At 43.6% G+C, this 27,038-nt stretch overlaps 1 protein-coding gene across 2 annotated transcripts in view; it reads right to left on the bottom strand.

Moving 5' to 3' along the window:
• The window catches only part of cwc27 (CWC27 spliceosome associated cyclophilin), a 422,942-nt gene that overhangs the window by 42,924 nt on the left and 352,980 nt on the right, over window positions 1–27,038 (bottom strand). For both annotated transcript variants that reach the window (XM_068034150.1, XM_068034143.1), the window contains 2 exons: window positions 25,022–25,131; window positions 10,994–11,097 (listed from right to left, as the gene is read on the bottom strand). In XM_068034150.1, coding sequence (XP_067890251.1) covers window positions 10,994–11,097; window positions 25,022–25,131 — 214 coding nt within the window. The remainder of the gene's footprint in view (window positions 1–10,993; window positions 11,098–25,021; window positions 25,132–27,038) is intronic.

Genomic DNA, 27,038 nt, shown 5'->3' with positions numbered 1-27,038 from the left:
CCATGATGGCCTCTCAAACAGAACTCAATAAAGACTTACCTCAATGGATTTAGTCTTTTGCCTCCTTTCTATCTGGAGTCCATGCATGGCGCCCTGCTTAACCATGCACTCTGGCACTGCTGAGATGCTTACCAAAGGAGGGCTGGTGTGCCTACACTGGCAGCCCAATGAGGGAGGAAGGGTGAAGGCAGCAACTCATAATTAAGGCATGAAAGAATAAGCATTTTTCAGCAAGAATGTCAACTGTAATAACGAAAGAACTTTACAGCACAAAACAAATGGCAAATGTGAAACTCCCGTGAAACCCCAAGTTTGTCTAGGTGCGTTTCTGAATACATTTATGAGTGCTTCTACGAGGTGTGACCCTGTGACAGCAGCTGAGCTGGAGGCAGGCTGCTGATTAGGCTCTCTCTTGCCTTGTGATTACTTCAGCAGCTGTCCTCTGGCTGCTTGAGGCCAGGAGGGCCCGGCTGCTTGAGGGGTTGCTCCACAGGTGCAGGACTCGCCTCAGGCTTCGCGACTACTGCAGCTGGGCTCACTGGCGGAGGGGCTGAGGAGCCGCTGCCAACAATCAGAGAGCCCTGAGGGGAGTCCCCAGCTTTTTTTAAATTCAGTGCTGTTAGGAAGGGAGTTCCAGAATTTTTACCCAGCGACACTGAAGGAACGGCAATATAGTTCCAAGTCAGGATGGTGTGTGGCTTGGAGGGGAACTTGCAGGTGGTGGTGTTCCCATGCATCTGCTGCCCTTGTCCTTCTAAGTGGGAGAGGTTGCAGGTTTGGAAGGTGCTGTCTAAGGAGCCTCGGTGAGTCGCTGCAGTGCATCTTGCAGATGGTACACACTGCTGCCACTGTGTTGCAGGGACTGAATGTTGAAGGGGTGCCAATCAATTGGGCTGCTTTGTCCTGGATGGTGTCAAGCTTCTTGAGTGTTGTTGGATCTGCACCCATCCAGGCAAGTGGAGAGTATTCCATCACACTCCTGACTTGTACCTTGTAGATGGTGGACAGGCACTGGGGAGACAGAAGGTGAGTTACTTGCTGCAGAAATCCTAGTCTCTGACCTACTCTTGTAGCCACAGTATATATGTGGCTGGTCCAGTTCAGTTTCTGGTCAATGGTAACCCCCAGGAGGTTGATAGTCAGGGATTCAGCGATAGTAATGCCATGGAATGTCAAGGGGAGATGGTTAGATTCTCTCTTGTGTGAGATTGTCATTGCCTGGCACTTGTGCATCGTGAATGATACTTGCCACTTATCAGCCTAAGCCTGGATGTCGTCCAGGTCTTGCTGCATGTAGACATAGGCTGCTTCAATATCTGAGGAGTTGTGAATGGTGCTGAACATTGTGCAATCATCAGTGAACATCCCCACTTCTGACCTTATGATGGAGGGAATTTTCCACATTGCCGGGTAGATGCCAGTGTTGCAGCTGTACTGGAACAGCTTGCTAGGGGTATGGCCAGTTCTAGAGCACAAGTCTTCAGTACTATTTCTGGAAGATTGTCAGGACCCACAGCCTTTGTGGTATCCAGTGCCTTCAGTTGTCTCTGGATATCACTTGGAGTGAATCGGATTGGCTGAAGACTGGCATCTGTGATGCTGGGGACCTCAGGAGGAGGCCGAGTTGGATCATCCACTTGGCACTTCTGGCTGAACACGGATGCAAATACTTCAGCCTTGTCTTTTGCACTGATGACTTGGGCTCCCCCATCATTGAGGATGGGGATATTGGTGGAGTCTCCTCCTCATGTCAGTTATTTAATTGTCCTCCAGCATTCACAACTGGGTGTGGCAGGACTGCAGAGCTTAGATCTGATGCATTGTTTGTGGGATCTCTTAGCCCTGTCTATCGCATGCTGTTTCCGCTGTTTGGCATGCAAGTAGTCCTGTGTTGTAGCTTCACCAGGTTGGCACCTCATTTTTAGGGGTATGCTTGGTGCTGCTCCTGGCATGCCCTCTTGCACTCTTCATTGAACCAAGGTTGCCCCCCAGGCTTTATGGTAATGGTAGAGTGGGGGATATACCTGGCCAGCAGCTCTATTAGGCAGGACTTACTGCCTCAAGGAGGTGGAAGTACTGCCCAAGGCCAATTAAGGGCCTGGGGAGCAAAAAATCCTGGCGTGGCTCCCCAGACCCGGCGGAGGAAGGCTCACCCCAGACTTTTCAACAGTTGGCAGGCCTCCCGCCCAACATAAAATTCCAGCCTATATATCTTGATTTTCTAATTGTATGTATCATCAGTAAGTTCAAATGGAGAGAACGTAGAATCCTCAAATATAATAATATAGTTAAAGTCATTAAGCATGAACCTACAAGATGAAAGATTCAGTTGATGCATCTGGATCAAAACCATGAAAATCTCTGGCTCCTGGATAAAAAAAATAATGATTTAATCTGCAGATTCATAAACCTATTTCACAATTTAAATCCATACAACTGCTATGAATAATCAAAGATGTGGAAAATGATTACACAAGTTCCTGCATTATATTTTTAAGACAGCTCCATTACATTTGCTATACTGTATCTGATGTATATATTGGTTGTAGTACTGATCTCAATAAATCCCTTAATTGATGGGCTAGTGTTAAGAAAAGTGACAAAGCTACCAGATTATTGGAAAAACAGAATTGGTTCACTAATGTCCTTCAGGGAAACAAACCTACCCACCCCTTGCTGTTCTAGCATATAGATGACTTCAGTCCCACACACTGGGGGGGGCTGGATTTTCTTCTCCCATCGCCAGAAGTGGCGATGAGTGGAAAAAGTGGCGGCATGCATGTACGGGCCATGCGCTACCGTGATCTTCCTCACGGCGGCCCAGGGTATTGAGCCAGTTGGGCTGCACCCCAACCCCTCAAATCACATAGACGGGGTGGGCTCTCTGATGCCGGCAATGGTGTCAGCTGCCTGTGCACAGGCGTTGGCGCCATTTTTAAAGGGCAGCCAGCCCCGCTGGGTCATTTACATTTTTAAAGGGCTAATCCCCCCAACATACTGCTGATAAATCTATCGCCCCTTCCCCCCCAAAAACAATTAAATTCAACATTTGCCCTCTGCCCCCAAAACACTTACTTTCAAACACTTAACCTGCCTCTGCAAACCGATCAAAGTACAAAGGTCTCCCCATCCCATCCTCCCCTGCACTAGTAATTTGCATGAGAGCCCATTTCACGACCCGCCCACTGCACTAAAAATCATTTCCCCTCCTTCCCCACCATTGGTGGCACCTGCTTTCCCTGGAGTGTCGGCCGCCGCTCGGAAGATCGCGGCCCGAAGGTAAGGTCATTGTTGATTTTATTGATATGTATTCATTTCATGAATTTAACTATGTTAATCTGGGTCCAGTCTCCCAGTGGCGGGGGAGCTGCCACGGAGCCTCGCCACCACCGGGATGATCGGGCCCAGCACTCCTGGCATCAGGCTCCGTGGCAGGCCACTGCCGGAACGATCTTCCAAGTGTCCCCCCCACCCACCCCAATCCCCCGCCATGGAGCCCGACGTCGGGAGCTCAGTAAAAACCCAGCTACTGTCTTTGAGTTCTAATTTTCACTGCAGAGGCCTAGCAAGTCACCAGGTGTAAACTGCTAGAGAACATAATCATAACAGAAATATTGGTTGCATCTATTAGCAATTACCCTGCTGTCAGATCAGGACAAGGCTCAGGAAATCCTAGCCCAGTTGACCCTGAAAAGTTTTTCTCACCAACATCTGGAGACTGGAGTTCAAAGTCGAGAAAGCTGCCTCGATGGACTAGTCAAGTAACAGGCTTACATCGTGAACATCACAGAGTCCTAGCTATCAGCTAACATCCCAATCTCCTCCACCATCAGTAGGACAGACTCACCAGAGGTAGGATCATACTGTTTTACAGTTGGGTGGACTTGGCTCCTGGGAGTCCGCAGCAGTGACAGTGAACTCAATTAGGTCTCATGGTTTCAGAGGTAAGATAATCCCCAGATTACCACCTACTGTTTCCCTCAATTGGAGAATCAATCACCTCCATATTGAGCATTACTTGGAGGAAGCACTGAGGGAAGCAACAGCACAGAATGTATTCTGTGTGGGCCAAATCCTGAAGGATGTAACTGTCAGACTGGGCATGCATCAAGTTGTGAAGAAACCAATGCAAGGGAATAACTTATTTGAACTTGTAATCATCAACCTACCTGTTGCAGACGTTTCTCCATGACAAAATTGGCAGCAGTGACCACTATACCGTACATGTGAAGACAAAAAGTGAATATGTGCAGAAAGTCTCCTGATGTTGGCTATAATTTTGACAGAAGAACCATGGAAACACCAGAGGCAGTATGCCCTTTTCCCAGCATTTCTGCAGCTCTTCCACTGAAGTTCCTGTGGAAATTATTCCTCAAAGTTTCAACTTCACAGTGAGGACACTTCCATTGTGTAGTATCGCACTACCGCCAAAGACCAAAATAAAAAAATTATATCTGTTTTTTGGTGCTGGAAAGCAGTATTTTCAGGGGTTAAATGAGTTAAATGAAAAAAAGACTATGCAGAAGAAGCCCATTGGTTTCAGTGAATTTCTTGGCTCCCTTAGCCTAACCAAATTGCATGTCAGACTGACATTAAATGAAAATTGAAACAAACATTTCAAAATTGAAGTAAAGAAACATGACCAAAAACTTTTACCAATATTGTAGAAAGTCTACATTTTTATTCTGGATATTGTAATATCAATTCATTGCGGTAAAGTCAATTTTGTACATAAACAAATGTTTAAAATTACTGAAATATTTAAGCCCCTCCAACATGCAAGGTTTTTAAGGGGGTTTCTGGAATACCAGTTAGACCTCTAACCGTTGTTTCACTAATGCCCAATTTTCCTATGGACTTACAAAGTTAACAATGCCTCTTTTAAATCTCGAAGCAATATAAACTGGAGTTGGTAATGTATGATTGCAAGACAACTAATTTATTTTCATTCGTAGTACAAGTACCAAAATGTAAATAACATTTATATGCAGCAGCAACAGCTTGGAAAGTAATGAACAAAACAGGTAACACGTCTAACATGCACTTTGTTTCCTTACAGTGAAACCAAACATTTGCAGCTAAATCTGATATTAAGACCTACATAATAATCAGGAATGAAAGTATATGGATAGTAAGATTAGACAAAATTATTCACTATGTAAACGTATGACAGACTGCACAGCTGTTTGTCTAGACTTCAGCCACAATCTGGCTACTTGTTGCTACTTATTATTTATATGAACGGCACATAACAAAATAAAAATATCCACGGGACTTTCATAAATATTATGACAAACATCAGCGTAACATAAGTATAAAATATATAAATGTTAAAATATACAAAACTAGATCTGTGTGCATTACATGCCAATTAAATTCTGACTGTTAACCTTTTTGAAATTATATATTCTTCAGAAAAAAAATTGATGCTCATGACACAGTACATTCTTTTCAGTGGAGGGTTAGGGGCTGGGAGTGAAAGGGAGGGTCATAAGAGGTAAATGAAGAACAAATATCAGACGTTAATCACATATTCAAATGCCAGCAAAACTGAGACTCAAACTACTTGGTGCGAGAAGTGCTTCCTGTTAACCTGTTAACCACATGCTTAGTAGAGAATATTCATTTACATTAAGATAACAACACTGTTCTAGTTGTTAAAAGGACAAGATTGCTTCCTGCGGGCTATATCATAGAATGCACAAACTGATATATAATAATTTGGATTTCAGGCCAGCTGGTATTCTGATAGATATACCTGAATGCCTTAAACTCTCCCAGTCTACATGACAACACAAAATCAAAATTTACTTCAACTTTTGCTCAGAACTGTTGAAACTGATGAAAGGTCACAGACCTGAAATGTTAACTCTGCTTCTCTCTCCACAGATGCTGCCAGACTTGCTGAGTATTTCCAGAATTTTCTGTTTTTAGTTTAATAAAATCAACAGTACGTGTGTTTATTCTACTGCAGTGTGATGCTAGGTATATAGGCTGTACATCCCAAAGACTGGCGGATCGTATCAAACAACATTTCCCTTCTACTGTTTACAACGAACAAGGTACAGACTGTACCCATACAGCCGGTACTTGCAAAACTCAAAACACAGTGTCCAACATTAGATGTGATTCCGCAGTTGGACAACATTTGCTAAATAATCCTCAGTGTGCTAAGAATTACACTGGCAACCAATTTAAGATTGTCAGTTGGGCTCACCGTGTGGCACATTTACGTATACTGCAACTTACATATATTAAGACAAGAGCCCTGTTCTTTCCAGATAGAAGGAACATGTACACAAATTGCACCTGTTTCAGCTAAACAAAATAAGTGACAGGCATTTGCTGGTTCAGTTCATTCTTTAGGGAAATGCCTTGACCAATCAGAGTCAAGCTGCCCGGTTTAAATTTCAAACTAAGTGTGGCAGTTAACTGTTAGTCACCATAAACTGGTGCATTCTCCAAGACCGCACCTCTATCAATCACAGTCCACTTGCCAACCAATCAGCACTCTCTTCTTATACAGTATAGATTTGTTGATTATATTACATTGGTATTCTTGAAAATTGTCCTGATGAGTGCAAGATGAAAAGCTTCGACAAAATGTCTGTTTCAGCAATACTCAAGTTCTGTACTACCAAACAACAATTTAAATATGAATCCTCAAAAAATATTTAACAAACAATTTAGAATGATGTGTGACTTGGAGAGAAACTTGCATGTGGTGGTGTCTCATGCACCTGCCGCCCTTGTTCCTGCAGGTGGTAGAGGTTGCAGATTTGGAAGGTGCTGTCAAAATAGCCTTGGCGAGTTTTGCAGTGCATCTTGATGGATCTTAATGGTACACACAGCAGCCACTCTTCTCTTCTTAGGCAGTCCCTTGGGAACGAGGATGACTTTCTTCCACTCCAGGGTTGTGGGTCCTTAGGTGACTGAATAGTCCAATTCTGGATCCGCACACTCTGCCACTGGTGGGGCAGGTGGTGTTTGGTGAGGCGAGTGAATGGGATGCTCAAAATTCCAAACGCTCCTTCCACTGTTTGCACTTGGTCGCTGTCTGGGCATGTCGATGTAGTTCGAACTGGCTGGCACCGTCGTTGATGCTTCTTCTCCATTTTGGGTGGTCTCGGACAAAGGATTCCCACAAATTGGAGGAGATGTCACATTTTTTTCAGGGAGTCTTTAAGGACATTCTTGTAGCATTTCCTCTGCTCTCCTGGTAGCCTCTTGCTGTGATGGAGCTCGGAGTAGAAAGTTTGTTTTGGGAGTCTTGTGTCAGCCATGTGGACGATGTGGCCCACCCAGCGGAACTGATCAGCCATGACCAGTGTCTCGATACTGGGGATGTTGGGCTGAGAGAGGACATCGATATTGGAGCGCCTGTCCGCCACTGAATTTGCAGGATCTTATGGAGGTACTGCTGGTGATATCTCTCCAGGGCTTTGAGATGTCTGTTGTACAGTGTACATCTTGTAAATGGTACATACAGCAGCCACAGTGTGCCAGTGGTGGAGAAAGAGAATATTTGAGGTGGTGGATAGGGTGTCAATCAAGTGGGTTACTTTGTCTTGGATGGTGTCCAGCTTCGTGAGTGCTGTTGGAGTTGCATTCATCTGGGAAAATGGGGAGCATTCCACCATAGTCCTGACCTGTGCCTTGTAATGCTTTGGGGAATCTGAGGTGATTCACTCACCACAGAATACCCAGCTTCTGACCTGTTCTTGTAACTACAGTATTTATGTGGCTGTCTTTTACAAGTAGCAAAATAAAACAATTTACAGCATTAACTGTCCCTCTGATCGTATGGACTTCAATTTTTCGAACAAGTCTATTATGCAGCACTTTATCGATTGCTTTTTGAAAGTCTATATTCACATCAACTCAAGTACCCTTTTCAACCTCCTCTTTTATTTCATCAATGAACTAAATCGCGTCAAACACAATTTCCCTTCAACAAATCCATGTTGGCTGTCATTCATAAACCATGTTATTCCAAGTGACACTTATTTTTGCCCTGAATTATTGTCTCTAGAAGTTTCCCCTCGAAAGATGTGAGACTGACTGGCCTATAGTCACGGGGTTCATCCTCCTCACCTTCTTTGAACATCAGTGCAATATTTGCAGCTCTCCAGTCCTCTGGCACCACTCCTATATCAAAAAAGGACTGGAAGATTCTGGCCAAAGCCTCTGCTATTTCCACCCTTAATTCCCTATGCAGCCCATCCGGACTGGTTGAATTTCCTAATTTGAGTGCTGCCAAACTTTGAAGTGCCTCCTCTTTATTTTTATCCCATCCAATTTCTCTACCACCTCCCCCATTACTGTGACATTGGCAATATCCTCCTTTTTTGAAAAGACAGATGCAAAGTACTCGTTTAGTACCTCAGCCATGTCTTCTGCCTCTAGAAGAAAATTTTCTTTTCAACAACAAACAACAACTTGTAGTTATATAGTACCTTTAATGTAATAAAATGTTCCACGGTACATTATGAAACAAAATAAGTTACTGAGACACATAAGGAGATATTAGGGCAGATGCTTGGTCAAAGAGGTAGGTTTTAAGGAGTGTCTTATAGGAGGAAAATGAGGTAGGGAGGCGGAGAAGTTTCGAGAAGGAATACCAGAGCATAGGACCTTGACAACAGATGGCATGGCCACCATTTGGTGTTGTAATTTAAAATCGGGGATGTTCAAGACACTAGACAACTAACCTGACTTGGAACTACATCGCTGTACCTTCACTGTCACTGGGGCAAAATTCTGGAACTCCACCATTAACAGCACTGTGGGTGTACATACACCACATGGACTGCAGTGGTTCAAGAAGGTGGCTCACCATCACCTTCTCAAGGGCAGTTAGGGATAGGCAATAAATGCTGGCCTTGCCAGCAATTCTCAGATCCCAAGAACGAACATAAAAAAAACTAGATGAGCGCAGATATCTTGGAGGGTTGTGGGGCTGGAGGAGAATACAGATAGGGAAAGGTGAGGCCATGGAGGGATTTGAAAACATACATGAGAATTTTAAAATTGAAATGTTGCTTAACTGGGAGCCAGTGTAGGTCAACAAGCACAGGGGTGATGGGTGAATGGGATTTGGTGCGAGTTAGGACATGTATTGCAGAATTATGGATGATCTCAATCTTACGGAGGGTAGACCTTGGGAAGCCAGCCAAGAGTGCATTAGAATAATCAAGTCTAGAGGTAACAAAGGCATGGCTGAGGGTTTCAGCAACAGATAAGCTGAGGAAGGGCAGAGTCGGGCAATATTGCGGAGGTGGAAATAGGCGGTCTTAGTGCTACGTGTTCAGAACCTCATCTCTGGGTCAAATATGACACCAAGGTTGCAAACAGTCTGGTTCAGCCTCAGACAGTTGCCAAGGAGAAGGATGGAGTAGGTAGCTAGGGAGTGGAGCTTGTGAAAGGGACTGAAGATAATGGCTTCAGTCTTCCCAATAATTAGTTGCAGTAAATTTCTACTCATCCAGTACTGGATGTCAGACAAGAAGTCTGACAATTTAGCAACCGTGGAGGTGTTGAGGGAAGTGGTGGTGAGATAGAGCTGGGTGTCAGCAGCGTATATGTAGATACTGATGTTGGGCTGGTTTTGCAGTCAGTGGTGAAGCAAGGACCACAAAATAAGTGTCCCTGAGAAATCTAGTGATTTTCGGATGATGTCACCAAAAGGGCAAAATGTAGAAGAGAAATAGGAGGCAGCCAAGGTTAGATCCTTGGGGAACACCAGAAGTAACTGTGTGGGAGCATGAAGAGAAGCCATTGAAGGTGATTCTCTGGCTGTGATTAGATAGATAAGAATGGAACCAGATGAGTACAGTCCCATCTAGCTGGACAATGATGGAGAGGCATTGGAGGAGGCTGGTATGATCAACTGTGTCAAAGGCTGCAGACCAGTCAAGAAGGATAAAGAGGGATAGTTTGCCTTTTCCATTGTCACACAGGATGTCATCTGTGACTTTGATAAGAGCCGTTTTGGTATTGTGGCAGCGGCAGAAAGCTGATTGGACAGATTTAAACACAGCGTTCCAGGAAAGAAGGCATGAATTTGGGAGGCGACAATACATTCAAGGACTTCGGAGAGGAAAGGGAGGCTGGAGGTGAAGAGGTAGTTTGCAAGAATGGAGGGGTAAAGGATTGATTTTTGAGGATAAGTGTGATGATGGCAGATTTGAAGGAGAGAGGGACAGTACCTGAGGAGAGAGAACTGTTAACAATATCAGCTAACAAGTGAGCCAGAAAGGGTAGTAGGGTGGTCAGTGGTTTACTGGGAATAGGGTTGAGAGAGCAAGTGAGACTCATGGACAAGGTGAGCTCGGAGAGGGCAAGAGGGGAGATAGGAGAGAAGCTAGAGAAAGATACAAGTTCAGGACTGGGATAGGTGGTCTTAATGATAGTAGAATAGTGAGTAATTTTTGCAGACGAGAGCAGGACCTGTTAGTGCTTTATGTGGTCCTGCCAGATCTGGCAGTGAATGCCTACACGAACTGTCTGCTATATCTGCTTAAGTCTGTTTGGACTTAAGGAACGGAAATGAGGAATGAGGTTATACCAGTGGGAATGGCTAGGATGGAAGCCTTAATTGGCCCATCCTACCTTGACTACCCTTTTAGCCTTCATATTTTTGTAATAATTTTGGGGTAAATTTTACCTTACTCACCAGGCAGGAAACCCATAGGATTGTGCGAAACGCCATTTTTACAACCGATTTATTATTACTCTCCACTGGCTTCAATACAGGCATAAAATGGCTCAAAGGCACCTAATGTAGCAGGCTGGCATGAACCAATTTCTAGGACATTGTTTGCAAAATAAAATCAAAGGTGTACAATTTCCAAAAGTGTTATGTCAAGACTTCATAATTTCACTTTTTTTTTTAAAAAGACAGCTTGTCAACACTCATTATTTAAAGTTAGAGATTAATTCTTAAACAATTAAGTAAAGGTATATAGGGTATTTTGTTTTTAATCACACTCACCAGCCTTGATCATCTTCCCCTTGTGGTTGAACTTGTTCTTCCTCTGGAGTTTCTGAGATAGCCTTCGTTAGCTTTACTTTGAATCGATCAAGTAATGCCAAAGTCTGTTAATGGAAATAATTAGTCATTGGTTAACAAGAAATTGAGATTGTCCTCATAACGTAGGTCTGAAATATTTGGCTTTTTTTGTATAAAATAGGTAATACTCTCTATTCCTCACTTTATAAGGCTTTCTTTCATTGCCTGTATCATATACTTTATTCATGGAAATGTATGCAAGTGATCTGTTCCCATACTTGTGTCCGATACCCTTGGAAGACCGAATAGCATAAACAGGGTTACACATTGTCCTTTCACCTCTCAGATCTGTGTTTGAATCCCATTTAGACTGGTGTGATGAAGGTCTCCTCTCTACTAGCTTTAAGAATACTACATGAAATTAGTTGAACAGACTCAATCTGGTCCTAATGCCATCAGCACAATCTACCTGGAAGGATGTGGGCTGTGAGAGGTGGAAAAATTCACACTGAGGTTGGATCCAAAGTACTTGCTCTAATAGAAAAAAGAAATGATTATGCTGCTGTTCATTATGCGATAACTGATCTGGGTGTGCTTTATGTTGACACTGGATGACAAAAATGGGAAACTTGTTCCAAACCCCAGAGACTTCTTTTATCTTTGATGAACACAAAATTTCTCTCACCCAAATGAAAAAACTATTGTTTAAAAAAAAACAAATATTGGTGTGAGTCAGATGCTTTGAAGAATGTTGCCATATTCATATTAGCGTGTGCTCTATGGGGCTTATTTTAATCCCATATGGCGGGCGGATGGATTAAAAATAAACAAAAAGGAAACCTGACCCAACTCATGCACTTCTGGCGTTAATGGAAGCAGGTTGGGGGGAGGGCGACCAATATACTATTGGGAGGCAGGTCAATCAGGAATATGTTAAAGGAGGCTATGTGCCTCCATTTTAACTAAGGCTTTATTTTTAAATTAGGCAGGACAGGTTTCATGGGACTCCGGAAATCCGGCAAATGAAAGGAGACTAGAAGACCCGGATCTACGAGTTAAGTGCCTTTATTGCATTGTCTGTGGGCGACGCGGAGCAGGTCCACCATACTTGCCTTTTAAACAACCCACGATTGGTCATCCCCTGCAAATTTACCTCCCCACCACCCCCCCACCAATGTTGTATTTACCTGCCATCCGCTGCCCACCTACTTTTTGGCCCGACAAACAACCAGTCTGTGAATGCAGCTGGCTGGTGGGCAGGAAACCTGTTGAGATAATTTAAAACAGGTTGTGCCATTACATTCAACAGGGCCAGGGGAATCCCTTCCTTCCAAATTTTCCGTCTGCAAATCCTCCCCCACTGCTCTCTTCTCAGCTCAGAATTATTATTGGGCCTAATGTATTCCTGTTCATATGCAGTGCATTTCTACTTTTCAAAGAAATGTGGCTATCTATACCAGTTAGAGTCTTTTATGTCTACTTAATGGTATGAATGTACCAACTTGAGGAGTGGCTTAACTTGGGCGGCGCAGTGGTTAGCACCGCAGCCTCACAGCTCCAGGGACCCGGGTTCGATTCTGGGTACTGCCTGTGCAGAGTTTGCAAGTTCTCATTGAGGATGGGGATATTTGTGGAGCCAGCTCCTCCAGTTAGTTGTTTAATTGTCCACCACCATTAATGGCTGGATGTGGCAGGACTGCAGAGCTTAGATCTGATCCGTTGGTTCTGGGATCGCTTAGCTCTGTCTATTGCATGCTGCTTATGCAGTTTGGCATGCAAGTAGTCCTGGGTTGTAGCTTCACCAGGTTGACACCTCATTTTGAGGTATGCCTGGTGCTGCTTCTGGCACGCCCTTCATTGAACCAGGGTTGGTCTCCTGGCTTGATGGTAATGGTAGAGTAGGGGATATGCCAGGCCATGAGGTTACAGATTGTGGTTGAGTACAATTCTGCTGCTGCTGATGGCCCACAGTACCTCATGGATGCCCAGTTTTACATTGCTAGATCTGTTCGAAATCTATCCCATTTAGCACGGTGATACTGCCACACAACACGATGGACAGTATCCTCAATGTGAAAGCAGGACTTCATCTCCACAAGGACTGTGCGGTGGTCACTCCTACCAATACAGTCATGGACTGATGCATCTGCGGCAGGCAGTTTGGTGAGGACAAGGTCAAGTATGTTTTCCCTCGTGTTGGTTCCCCCACCACCTGCTGCAGCCCCAGTCTAGCAGCTATGTCCTTTAGTACTCGGCCAGCTCGGTCAGTAATGGTGCTACCGAGCCACTCTTGGTGATGGACATTGAAGTCCCCCACCCAGAGTACATTTTGTGCCCTTGCCACCTTCAGTGCTTCCTCCAAGTGGTGTTCAACATGGAGGAGTACTGAGTCATCAGCTGAGGGAGGGCGGTAGGTGGTAATCAGTAGGAGGTTACCTTGCCCATGTTTGACCTGATGCCATGACACTTCATGGGGTCTGGAGTCGATGTTGAGGACTCCCAGGGCAACTCCCTCCCTAGTGTAGACCACTGTCTCGCCATCTCTGCTGGGTCTGTCCTGCCGCTGGGACAGGACATACCCAGGGATAGTGATTGCAGTGTCTGGGACATTGTCTGTAAGGTATGATTCCATGAGTATGACTATGTCAGGCTGTTGCTTGCCAAGTCTGTGGGACAGCTCTGCCAACTTTGGCACAAGCCCCCAGATGTTAGTAAGGAGGACTTTGCAGGGTCGACAGGGCTGGGTTTGCCATTGTTGTTTCCGGTGCCTAGGTTGATGACCCATCTACATTTCTATTTTCATGACAACGCTGCATCAGGAATAAAGCTGAGGTTTTTTTTGGAGTGGGTATCCCTTCAACTCTGTTGTAAAAAGCCTGTGCATATCTTCATGCAAAGTATATTATGTCCGAGAATCCCTAGACTGTTCTGAGATAACTGCACCTTTGGATAAACTGTTCCAAGTAAAGTGGAGCCTTCATAAATAGCTTCTATAGTGACAAGTGTATGGCGACAACACGTTGTATTCTTTTTTTACTTGTTCTGGGGATGTGGGCAACGCTGGCAAGGCTATAGGCATTACCCATCCCTAGTTGCCCTGCGGTGGTGGTGGCAGGCCTTCTTGAACCACTGTAATCCTTGTGGTCATCATTCTTCCACATCAATCTTTGGCAGTGAATTCCTGGATAATGACCCATGATGAAGGAATAGTGATCATGTGGATCTTGGAGGTACTGATGTTCACATACATTGCTGTGCTTGTCCTTCTCGGTGGTGGGGGCTTTTGTGCTGGGAGGTGTTGTCAAAGGAACCTTGATGAGTTGGTGTAGTGGTTTGGCAATGCCTTGATTTTAAAATTCTCATCTTCATTTTCAAGATTCTTATCTTTGTTTTCAAATCCCTCCATGGCCTTGCCCCTCCACAGCTCTGTAACCTCATTTAACCCTACATCCCTCCAAGATCTCTGTGCTCCTCCAGTTCTGGCCTCTTGCGTATCCCTGATTTTAAATTGCTCCACCATTGCCAGCTGTGCCTTCAGCTGTCTCGGCCCCAAGCTTTGGAATTCTCTCCCTAAACCTCTCCACCTCTCTCTCCTCCTTTAAGATGCTCCTTAAAACCTATCTTTTCCTGTCCTAATATCTCCTTATGTGGCTCGGTGTCAATTTTTTTTTGATAACTCCCCTGTGAAATGCCTTGGAATGTTTTACTACATTAAAGGTACTATATAAATGCAAGCTACTACTGTTCTAGTAATGCAGCCTGTAGTGGAGGGGGTGGATATAGAGACCAAAGTCAGGGGCACTGATAAAGTGAAATGTTCTGTCCTAGATGGATTTTCTACCATATTTAATTTATGTTTGGGAGGAAACTGATATAGCAACAATTAGCTGGGATAGATTACCCCTTTTTGTGGATAGGGTGATATTCCTCACTGTCAGGTAGATGCTGTACTGGAACACTGATATGAACCTAAATCATTAGATTTGGAGAGATATGAACAGCAGGCATGTCAGTTTGAGTAGCTGTGGGCAATGTTTGTTCAGTTACTCTGGTATGAGACCAGTGATGTCAGCTGCATGCCTTACATGTACAACTTTTTGCTCTAGGTATGCAATGGCTCTCTGGATGTATAAGGGCCTTTAGCTGAAGATGTCTTGCTTAACCTGCACTTGAAAACCACTGGAGAATCTGCTAACGGGTGGTTTAAAAAAATCGTGTGGGAAAAGTCTGGGAAAAACTATAATTTCCTTCTTCTCTTGCAGATCTTTTAAAATTTTCATGCACTGGAAAATCCCCATCACTATTCTATTCATCAATGGTTTATTTATCTTCTGACAAAAGAGTAATTCTTGAAGAGGTCGTCTTCAAATTGAACGCTCACCTCCCATCCTTTGAAAACTTTGTTAACTCATAGTGTCTTGTACAAAGGCAAGGACTCTGTCATTAATTAGCATTAGCATTGAGTGGTGACTATTGAAAGAGATCTTTTTGTCTGGTACCAATGTCTGCCTCAGGTTCCTATTTTTTCACTAAGAGATGTCATCACTTAGCATGATGAACTGACACTGTCTTTGATGAGGTCCTTCTTCAGTGGTTTTTTATCCAAATCCTTGATCCTAGATTTGTGTTCTTGGAACACGTTAACATTATCAGGCCAGTACTGATGAAACAGTGTCTGGATGTTGAAATTTATTGCTATATAGATAGATGCAAGTGCCAGTCCAGAGCTGTTTGCTACAGGCACTGTTGAAGGTTATTTCAAAGCAGAGGTTTGCATAGAAATACATGTGACACTTTTATAAATAATATTAGAAAATTGCTTGGGCAATGAAAGATGCTTTAATCTAGGGATGGCCTACCGTTCAACATTTTATTTAACAAAGCCTTGTAACTCAGGACCTTTTAAGTTACAATATGGCTCTTGGGGAAGTGACATCAAAAGTGCATCTCTGCCGCAGTAGCTCTACAGAGATCAGACCTGCTCTCAGAAGCCTGATACAGTAAAAGGCTGCAAGACTTGAATCTGTTTTGAAAGTAGAAGCTTGCGGAGAAGTAGAAGACCAGCAAGGTCACCAGGCATAGCCTTATTCACGGACGTCCAGGTAGGAAGTGCTCGGAGAAGTGAGCGAAGAGGGCATTGAATTTTGAGATGTTCTGGGTGATCCAACCTATTGCTACTGGGAGGAGTTTGGGACTTTTAACTGCAAAGGATTTCGCCATCAAAAAGGACTGTGTAACATAGAAGAGTGGTGTGAGGTTTTCAAGTATTTTAATAAGTATAGAAAATACCTTTCTTTGTAATCTCGGCTATCGGCTACTTACAAAGTACTATTTGGTTAATGCGGATTTCTTTTAGTTTAGTTATTATAATAAAAGTCTTAAAATGTGAAATCTTGTGTAATTCTTTAAATTGGTCTAGGCGTTCATATCTCATATTTTAATGTTAAAAGTCTCACTGAGGTTGTAACACCTGTCCTAATAGCTCCTTAAATGGCTAAGGGTCAAACTTTGTTTACTAATGCTCCTGTGAACTGCCTTGGGGCATTTTACTATGTTAGAGGGGCTATATAAGTATAAGTTGTAAATAAAAATATGCTGTTAAGAATACCAGTATGGATATCTTCATTGTCACCTATGACAGTTTTTTGTTGCAGAGTTGCAGCAGGAAAATTCTTATGATCAATGTTTCTAATATTAAAGATTTTTAAAAATTCATTCATGGGATGTGGGCGTCACTGGCCAGGCCAGCATTTATTGTCCATCCCTCATTGCCCTTGAGAAGGTGGTGGTGAGCTGCCTTCTTGAACCGCTGTAGTCCATGTGGGGTAGGTATACCCACAGTGCTGTTAGGAAGGGAGTCCTTCTTTCCTTTTTATTGACTTCGTAGCAGTTAGATACAACTGAGTGGCTTGCTAGGTCATTTCAGAGGGCATGTAAGAGTCAACCACATTTAAAATGCCAATGAACCTAACAAAAATATCACTAAGAAGCTAAATGTAATAATTTAATAAAAATGAAGCTCCACTACCAGTAATAATATTAGTACATTCAGTGATATTTTGAATGCAACCAGAGTACACTTGCATTGCACAAGGTAGGTCAGGGAAATGAACCAATTTGATTTTTGACAGGTTTCATTACTTTAAAAAAAATGCTTTTATTCAGTGACGTCTTAATGTGATAGCTTGGAAATATGACAAATAGGGAGGGATGAAGCATGAAGACATTTTTAACACGGAGGATAATAATTTACAATCTGAACAGGTATGTGACTGGGAGTCAATGTAGGTCAGTGAGGGTGATTGTGACTGGGACTAGATGCGGGATGGGATACAAGCAGCAGAGTTTGGACGATTTGAAATATAGAGGGTGGAGAGTGGGATAAACTTTATAGGAGAGCATTAGAATAGTTGAGTCTGCAGGTGACAAAAGCATGGGTTAGATGGGTTTAGGCGTGGGTGGAGGTGCACAATGTTGCTGAGGTGGAAGTAGGTGGGCCTTGTGATGGAGGCCTGGAAACTAATTTCAGAATCAAATGGAATGCTGTGATCATTAACAGTATATTTCAGCCTAAGACATTGACCTCAACAGGAACAAAGATCCTAAGCATCCATGGAAATGGTTAAATGGAAAAGAAACTTCCCCAAAAAAGAACCACATGTTTATTGGGATGCCAAAAAAGGGGCGATTTTAATACATTTTAGGATTTGTGAATGAATGAGAGAAATGCATGTTTTTTTTCTGTATCATATTTTTCTCTCGACCCTTTTAATGAAATCCGCTTTTCTCAAATCACATTTCGTTCCACTGGGTGTGGAGGTGTCATGCTCGGCCCCACCTGCCAAGAATGAGGCACATCAATTTTGTTATGAACATTGATTTTTAAACTGTTGTTGGAGCGAGGAAATGACTTGTTAAACAGATCAGCTGTGGCTGGAAAGAAACATTTAGATACTAACAGACATCGAAGGTGAAGAAGTGCATTCCAGGGCCTGCTATGGAAGATACAATCTGCAAGGGCTAGGACTGGTTAGACCAGCTGGTCAACTACCTGGCTGTTCCAGGGTTTTCTTTTGAACTGGCCACAGAGAGTTTGAAGGCAGACTGTCTGTTTGCTCCTGGACTAAGAAGATCTCTCCTGTCTGCTCTCATCTCTTTCTCACAAGTCTCTGAATCCACTGAAGACACATGAACCCCAAGAGAGAAAAGTCTCCTATAGCGAACAAGGTTTAAGAATAATACTGGGCCCCAACCAAAAGCAAGATCTACCTATAATCAAGGACTCTACAGTGAGCTTGATGAACTGCAACAACATCTCTTCAGATATTGCCTCAAACGTTTCCACTTTATTTTTCTTCTGCTCTTCTCTGTCTCTTGCATGTGTGTATCGTGTATGCATGCTAGCGTGGGCGTGTCATGTGTCTGTAGGCATTAATTAGAGTTTAAGTTTAATAAATTTCAATTTTTCTTCTTTAAGCCTAAGAAAGCCTGTTTGTGCTGGTTTCTTTGCCTTATAATTGGAAAGCGGTGAACAAGGATTCATTAAGGGGAAGCTAAAAACAGTGTTTAAAAACAAAACCCTGTTACAGTCAGACCAGGTGAAGACTGAAAGGGAACCCTGGAACTCTTTCTCACCTGGTCACAACAGTAATGAGAAAGGATTAATGAATAATCTCATAGTAAAGGATCCTCTATGGAGGAGTGATCATGATGACAGGATTTCACATTCAGTTTGAAGGTGAGAAACTTGGGTATGAAACTAGTGTCTTAAACTTAAATAAAGGCAACAACAAAGGTATGAAGTCAGAGTTGGCTAAAGTGGACTGGGAGAATAGATTAAAAGATAAGATATGCAATGGTAGACATTTAAGGAGATACTTCAAAACTCTCAATAAAGATATATTCCATTGAGAAAGACTCTACGAGAAAGATGAACCATCTGTGGCTAACTAGGAAGTTAAAGATGGTATCAAATAGAAAGAAAGGGCATAAAATGTTGTGAAGATTAGTGGTAGGCCAGAAAATTAGGAATATTTTAGAAACCAACAAAAGATAACTTTAAAAAAGGGAGAAAATAGATTGAGAGTAAGTAATATAAGAACAGAAATTAAGAGCTTCTATAAGTTGTCACGAATAGATGCGAACCCCCTGTAAATTGTGTTTTGTGTATTTGAGTATTAATGTCAACCGCCATTTTATACAGCATGTTGTAAGTTTTACTTTTCTGTTCCAATTGTCAAAATGGAGGAGAGAGATCATGTGATACAGCTTGTCCATGAGCCACACTATCCAACCTGCCTGAATTTGAGACTGTGACAGTTGAAGATACAGCTTGTTCTTTTACACAGCTGCCATGTGCTGCCTAGACACACTTCTTCCTGAGATATCCCTGCAAGAAGTCACAGCCTGCCTGAAGCTGCACATCTCTGATCTCTGTCTCTCAGGCCTTTTCAATAAGAAACAGTAAAAAGGAGCCACACTTTGAAAGATCCAGCAAGAAAATTCAACAAGAAGACAGCAGCAAAAACAGCAGGAAAGTCTGATTTCTACCAGTTTTCTCTCCATCCAAAAGAAGGTGACTTCAGCAATTTAGCTGCCTCCATTTATATCCGAGAGTGTCAGAATAAGAAGAAACTTGTCAGAGAAGCATTATTCTCAGCGACTCCTTCCCCTATCCAGAATTTCCAATCGGTGATCTCCAATTTTTGGACTTTTTTTGTTATGTTTAAACGGACACTAGTTTTAAGTGAAATCCATATTAGCTGGTAGTTAAGATAACTTTCTATTTAGTAAATGTCCTTGCCTTTTTTTAATGCTTTTAACCTTTCCTTGAATGTTTGTAAGCGTGCGTGGCGAAGTTAAACCCCTTCCTGAGTTTAAGAGCGTGTTAATAAACCCTACTTCTTTGTTTTGACTTTAAAAACCGTGTTGTTGATGCGGTCATTTATTAGTAGGGTTTAAGGAAGGGTAAGAAATTCAATCACTAATCTATTTACAGACAGGTGGTTGGAAAAACAGGGATATTGAAAAAAAACAGGCAAATTGGCTCAGAGAAAAAGAAATTAACTACCTGTTCGTAACAAAGTATATAAAAAGGAAGACAGCAGCTAAAGTAAACTTTGGCCCCTTAGTGAATGACACTGGGGAATTAATAATGGGAAACAAGGAACTGGCAGAGACTTCAAACAAATATTTTGTATCTGTTTTCATGCTAGAAGGCACTAAAAGCATCCCAATAATCGTAGAGGTTCTAGGGGCAAAAGGCAGGGAAGAACTTAAAACAATTATCACTAAAGGCGAAGTACTAGGCAAACTAATGGGACTAAAAGCTGACAAGTTCCATGGACCTGATGACATCCTACAGTCTTACAATAAGTGGTTGCAGAGATAGTGGAAGCATTGGTTGTAATCTTCCAAAATTCCCCAGATTCTGGAAAGGCCCCAGCGGATTGGAAAATTGCAAATATAATGCTCCTATTCGAGAAAGGAGGGAGACAGAAAGCCAGAAACAAGAGGCCAGCTAGCCGAACATCCGTTTTTGGGAAAATGCTGCAAACTGCCATTCAGGAAGTCATAGCAGGACATTTAGAAAATCATAATACAATCAAGCAGGGTCAACATGGTTTTATGAAAGGGAAATCATGTTTGACAAATTTATTAGAATTCTTTGAGGATGCAACGAGCAGGTTGGATAAAGGGGAACCAGTAGATGCAGCATATTTGGATTTCCAAAAAGCATTCTATAAGGTGCCACATAAAAGGTTACTGCACAACATAATATATGAATATGGACAGAGGATCGGCTAACTAACAAAAAAGAGTCGGGATAAATGGGTAATTTTCAGCTTGGTATTGTCATTCATGGGGTGCAACAGGGATCAGTGTTGGGACCTCATTTATTTACGATCTATATTAATGACCTGGATGAAGGGATTGAGTGTATTGTAGCCATATTTGCTGATGCTACAAAGATAGGTGGGAAAGCAAGTTGTGAGGAGGACACGAAGGGCTAAATTTTATGGGTGACATTGAAGTCCTGTTGCTGGGGCTGAAAGCAGGTGACCCCACTCTGTTGGGAAGCGGGACCCTGGGGAGGCATTTTGCTGGTGGTGGCCAAGCTGCTACCAGGGCCATCGTCGAATTGAGGATGGCGGCCTGCCCCCAACAGCTGCCGGCCCTCAGCAGCACCACAGATGAGGGTGGCTTAATGATGAGGTGCCTTCAAAGAGCTGGTGAAGTTTTTTGAGGAATCCGGGGCCAGGCACATGGGCCCCAGCAATTGGGGTGGGGGTCACGGTGCACGGGTGGCACCTCTGCCACTCGGGCAGCCACTGCTGCCGGGGGGCCCCTATGTGGGCCAAGGAGTGCCCACGAAGGAGGTCACATTCCCCAACCCCCAGGAACTCGCTGCCAGGCCGCTAGGGTTTATCTTGTGGTTTGCCTACGTGGCGGCGGGCCCTCCCGATGCAGGCAAAATGTCCGCAAGTGGTCATTAAATGGCCACTTAAGTGACTCAATTGGCCGCCTAGTGGGCAGCCAAGCCGCCAAGCTCCCCCGCCGCTGGCAATATGCCATTGTGATGGGAAGACTCCACCCCTCCCCTCCTGATGCCTTCCCCTGTCATATTGCCAGCCCAACCCCGATGGGCTGGGGAAAACTCTTTCCGAAGAGTCTGTAAAGGGATGTAGATAGAGTCATAGAATCACAGAGAGATACAGCACTGAAACAGGCCCTTCGGCCCACCGAGTCTGTGCCAACCAACAACCACCCATTTATACTAATCCTACATTAATCCCATATTCTCTACCACATCCCCACCTTCCCTCAATTCTCCTACCACCTACCTACACTAGGGGCAATTTACAATGGCCAATTTACCTATCAACCTGCAAGTCTTTGGCTGTGGGAGGAAACGGGAGCACCCGGCGGAAACCCACGCGGTCACAGGGAGAACTTGCAAACTCCGCACAGTCAGCGCCCAGAACTGAACCCGGGTCGCTGGAGCTGCGAGGCTGTGGTGCTAACCACTGCGCCACTGTGCCACCCCGTAATAGGTTAAGATAGGTTAAGTGAGTGGGCAAAAATTTGGCAGATGGAGTCAAATATGGGAAAATGTGAGAATCATAAAGATTATCCAGTCTGATATAAAGAATAGAATAGCAAAGTATTATTTAAATTGAGACTACAGAATGCTGCGGTACAGAGGGATCCGGGTGTCCTCGTCCATGAAACATTAAAAAGTTAGCATGCAGGTACAGCAAGTAATTAGGATGGCAAATGGAATGTTGGTCTTTATTGCGAGGGGGTTGGAGTATAAAAGTAGGAATGTCCTGCTACAACTGTACAGCGCATTGGTGAGACCACAGCTAGAGTACTGCATACAGTTTTGGTCTCCTTATTTAAGGAGGGATTTACTTACATTAGAAGCAGTTCAGAGAAGGCTTACTAAGTTGATTCCTGGGATGAAGGGGTTTGTTATGCTGAAAGATTGAGCTGCTTGGGCCTATACTCATTGGGGTTTAGAAGCATGAGAGGTGATCTTATTGAAACATATAAAGATGCTAAGGGGGCCTAACAGGGTAGAAGCTGAGAGGATATTTCCACTCCTGGGGAATATAGAACTAGGGGGCATAGTTTCAGAATAAGAGTTTGTTCATTTAAGACGGAGATGAGGAGGAATTTCTTCTCTCAGAGGGTAGTGAATCTTTGGAATTCTCTTCTCCAGAGAGCTTTGGAGGCTGTCATTCAATATATTCAAGGTTGAGATGACAGATTCTTGAACTATCGGGAAGTTAAGGGTTATGGGGAACAGGCAGGAAAGTGGAGTTGAGGGCAAGATCAGATCAACAATGATTTTATTGAATGGTGGAGCAGGCTCGAGGGGCTGTTTGGTCTACTCCTCCTATTTCTCATGTTCCTATCTAAGTAAGTTTGGAATAAAAAGCTAATATCAGTAGCAGTGACCATGTAATTACTGGATTGACGTAAAGCAACGTAGAATTAAGAGGTGAAATAAAAACAGAAAATGCTGAAAATACTCAGTAGGTCTGGCAGCTTCTGTGGCAAGAGAAACAGAGCTAAAGTTTCAGGTTGATGACCTTTCGTCAGCACCCGCAGTATTTTGCATGGTCAATATGGTCTCATGGACTAGTTTTGATTGCCTGAGGGGGTTGGAGAGGACATTTCCAGGTCTTTTACCCCATTTTGGCCCTGGGATTTTTTCTGTTTTCTTTCCTTTCCCAGGATATTACGTGGCCGTTTTGGGGGTAAGAACTGTCTGGATATTGTACTCCAGGGCATCAAGATTGTCAGTGGTCTTGATGAATCAATCTTTTCCTGCCTGTCATTTTCACATGTTCGTACGTGGTGCATTATCGGTCATCATCCTCCTCAACTTTCCTGCATTCTTTGGCATGGTTGACGCGGTCTTCCTCCAATGCCTCTCCTTTATGATCTACTTTTGCTTGGATCCATTCTTACCTATCTGGGTGTAGCCAGAATTTGTTAACAGTTTACTGCTTGCTAAATGCTGATCTGCCTCCCTTGAAAACCATGTTCCCACATAAAAATGAAGTATGACTGCTGCTATAACTGCTCAGTCAGACAGTTGTATTATCAACAGCCATTTTGAAAGTCAGGAACCGCATGCTGATCAAGTTGACTCCCATGCTTGGGCTGCGCCTTGGTAACTGATCGTATCAGTTCTGATGACTGAAAAAACTGGTTCTTAGAATAAAATATCTAATCACAGGATGACTTAAAAACCTTTGTGACTGTATGGGAGAACTGCAGTAAGTGTCTTGCTTGATTTGCAGAGGAAGAAGAATTGAAGAGCCAGGAGAAGGTGAGGCTCTAAGTCAACAGAGATTAAAAGAGTGACCAAGAGTGTGAACAATTTTATTTGGGATGGAAACCTTTCCACTGGTAGGTGCAGGTTGATGAAGGCAAAGTATTGAGTCTCTTTTCCCTTTTTTGCAGTGGGATTAAGTTACTAAAATTCAAGAAACTCAAACACGTCAGTGATAATGACAAATATATTCACAATGTAATAGCCTCACATGAAATGACTCCATGGCTGGAATTTTACGTGGAGGGGAAGGCCCCGCCCAGCAGCCTAAAAGTAGGGGCAGAGCCCCCTCTGCTGGGCCTGGAAACCATGCAGCAATTTTACATGGCCCAGGCCCTTAACTAGCCTCCGGATGGGCTTCTACCCCTCTGAGGAAGGAAGTCCTGCCTCCAAATACTGCCTGCCAATCAGCGGGAGTGGTGGCCACTGTTGGGACTGCACTCAGATGAGGAGCAGCATGGATGTCAGCCCCAGAAAAGGTAAGTAGGGTTTTGGGCCATGCCGGGGACAATTGGTGGGGGTCAATCAGGAGGACTGGGGATGGTGCTCTGGCGGGGATGGCTTGTACTGCGAGAGGGGCCCTTCTGTGGGTACAGGGTGCTTGATCAGGATGGACCCCCTCCCCACCCCCACCCCACCCCCCGGGCCCGCAAGGAAGCCGCCAAGTATTACTGGCTGCCCCTCTCAGCTGTCGTAGTGCCCAGCCGCTGCTGATAAAATATCAGCCATTAATTGGACACTTAAAGGTCTCAATTTGCCACCTCCCCCGCTGCTGGTAAAATGGGGGTGGGTAGGCGATGGGAACTGCACTCCCTGCCTCCCGCTCGATTTTATGTCCCCCCCCCCCAATCCCCTGTCCCATGGCGAGGGGCCTAAAATTTCAGCCTATGACTCTATGACCTAAGAGTCTATTAAGAAGATTTGTAGTGTGCAACCAATTTTTCTAGTTACATTCAATTTTTTGGTGATAAAAATATTGAATGTGTACATTTTCTTTTTAACATGGAGTGTCATATGACATGCTGTTGCATGGCTTTATAAAAACTTTATGAACACTTCACTGAATGTACTATTTGCAATATGAACTCTAAACATGATTGCTGCTGGTTTCTTTCAGAACACGAAGCTGAATAAGATCAAGGCTGTTGTGTAAGATCCATTACCTGTTCCTCACGAGTAGATCCGTTCTTTGGTTTTTGTCTTCGTAATTCTTCATATTTTTTCCTTTCATTTAAATATTCTGCCACAGCACTATTTGGAGCCTGCTCAGTCTCTGTCAATAAATAAAAACAGAAATGACATCTTTACACTTTTTTTTTTAATTTTTATCCTGGAGACAAAGTATATTCGACACAACTAATTCTATATTAAAAAAAAAGGGGAGAGGGATAAACCTGGCAATTACAGACCAGTCAGCCTAACGTTGGTGGTGAAAAAACCTTTAGAGACAAGCTGGGACAAATGTAATTGGAACTTGAAAAAGTATGGCCTAATAAATGAAAGTCATCACAGCAGCATCAGCTATGGCTCAGTGCCTCTGAGTCAGAAGATTGTGGGTTCAAGTCCCACTCCAGGTCTTGAGCACACAAATCTAAGCTGACACTCCAGTGCAGCACTGCGGGAATGCTGCACTGTTGGAGGTGCCATCTTTCGGATGAGATGTTAAATTATGGCCTGATCTGCCCTCTCGGGTGGATGTTAAAGATCCCAGACTCTATTTTGAAGAGCAGGGAGTTCTCCCTGGTGTCCTGGTCAATATTTCTTCTTCTTAGGCAGCTCCTCGGAAACGAGAATGATTTCTTTCCACCCCAGGGTAGTGGGTCCTTAGGTGACTGAATAGTCCAATTCTGGATCTGCACACTCTGCCACAGGTGGGGCAGGTGGTGTTTGGTGAGGCGAGTGAATGGGATGCTCAAAATTCTGAAAGGTCCTTCTGCTGTTTATACTTGGTTGCTGCCTGGGCATGTCGACGTTGTTCGAACTGGCTGGCACCTTTGTGGATGCTTCTTTTCTATTTTGGGTGGTCTCAGGAAAAAGATTCCCACGAATCGGTGGAGATGTCACATTTTTTCAGCGAGGCTTTAAGGACATCCTTGTTGTGTTTCCTCTGCTCTCCCGGTAGCCTCTTGCCGTGATGGAGCTCGGAGTAGAAAGCTTGTTTTGGGAGTCTTGTGTCAGGCATGTGGACGATGTGGCCCACCCAAAGTAACTGGCCAGCCATGACCAGTGTCTCAATACTGGGGATGCGGGCCTGAGAGAGGATACTGATATTGGAGCACCTGTCTTGCCACTGAATTTGCAGGATCTTTGGAGACAATGCTGGTGATAGCTCTCCAGGGCTTGGAGATGTCTTCTGTACAGTGTCCATGCCTCCAGTGTACCAGCGCAGCCTTCGGTCGTCTCAGGAAGAGTGTATGGCGACAAAGACCTCAAATCTGGCACCAAGCTCATGGACTACAAGGCTGCAGTGTTACCTGCCATTCTGTATGTGTCGGTCAATATTTATCCCTCAACTAACATCATAACAACAGATTACTTGGTCATTATCACATTGCTATCTGTGGGAGCTTGCTGCGCACAAACTGACTGCTGTGTTTCCTATATTGCAACAGTGACTATCCTTCAAAACAATTTCATTGGCTGTAAAGTGCTTTTGGATGTCCTGTGGTCATGAAAGGCAGTATATAAATTCAAGTCTTTCTTTTATTTCTTAAAGGAAAATTTTATTCGACTAACTTGATTGAGCTCTTTGATGAATTGATGGATAGGGCTGATGAGGGTAGTGTAGTTGATATTGGCATATGGATTTTGAAAAGAATTTTGACAAAGTGCCACGTAATAGACTTGTAATAAAAATTAAAGGGACAGTGGCAGCGTGGATAAGAAATTGACTCAGAGACATGAAGCAGACAGTAATGGTTAATGGCTGTTTTTCAGGCAGAAGGCAAGTGTACAGTATTTTCCACTCATTCATCAATGTGGGCATCGCTGGCAAAGATTGCCCATCTCTAACAGCCCTTTAGAAGGTGGTGCTGAGCTGCCTTTTTGAACTGCTACAGTTCAAATGCAGAGAAATGTGAAGCGATTCATTTTGGAAGGAAGAACATGGAGAGACAATATAAAGTAAAGGGTACAATTCTAAAAGGGATGCAGGAGCAGAGGGACCTAGGTGTATATGTG

Source organism: Heterodontus francisci, chromosome 1 (genome assembly GCF_036365525.1).
Source record: "Heterodontus francisci isolate sHetFra1 chromosome 1, sHetFra1.hap1, whole genome shotgun sequence".
In the NCBI taxonomy this organism is placed as follows: Eukaryota; Metazoa; Chordata; class Chondrichthyes; order Heterodontiformes; family Heterodontidae; genus Heterodontus; species Heterodontus francisci.
The sequence above is the reverse complement of the archived record's forward strand: the minus strand, read 5'-3'. Positions and strand labels throughout refer to the sequence as shown.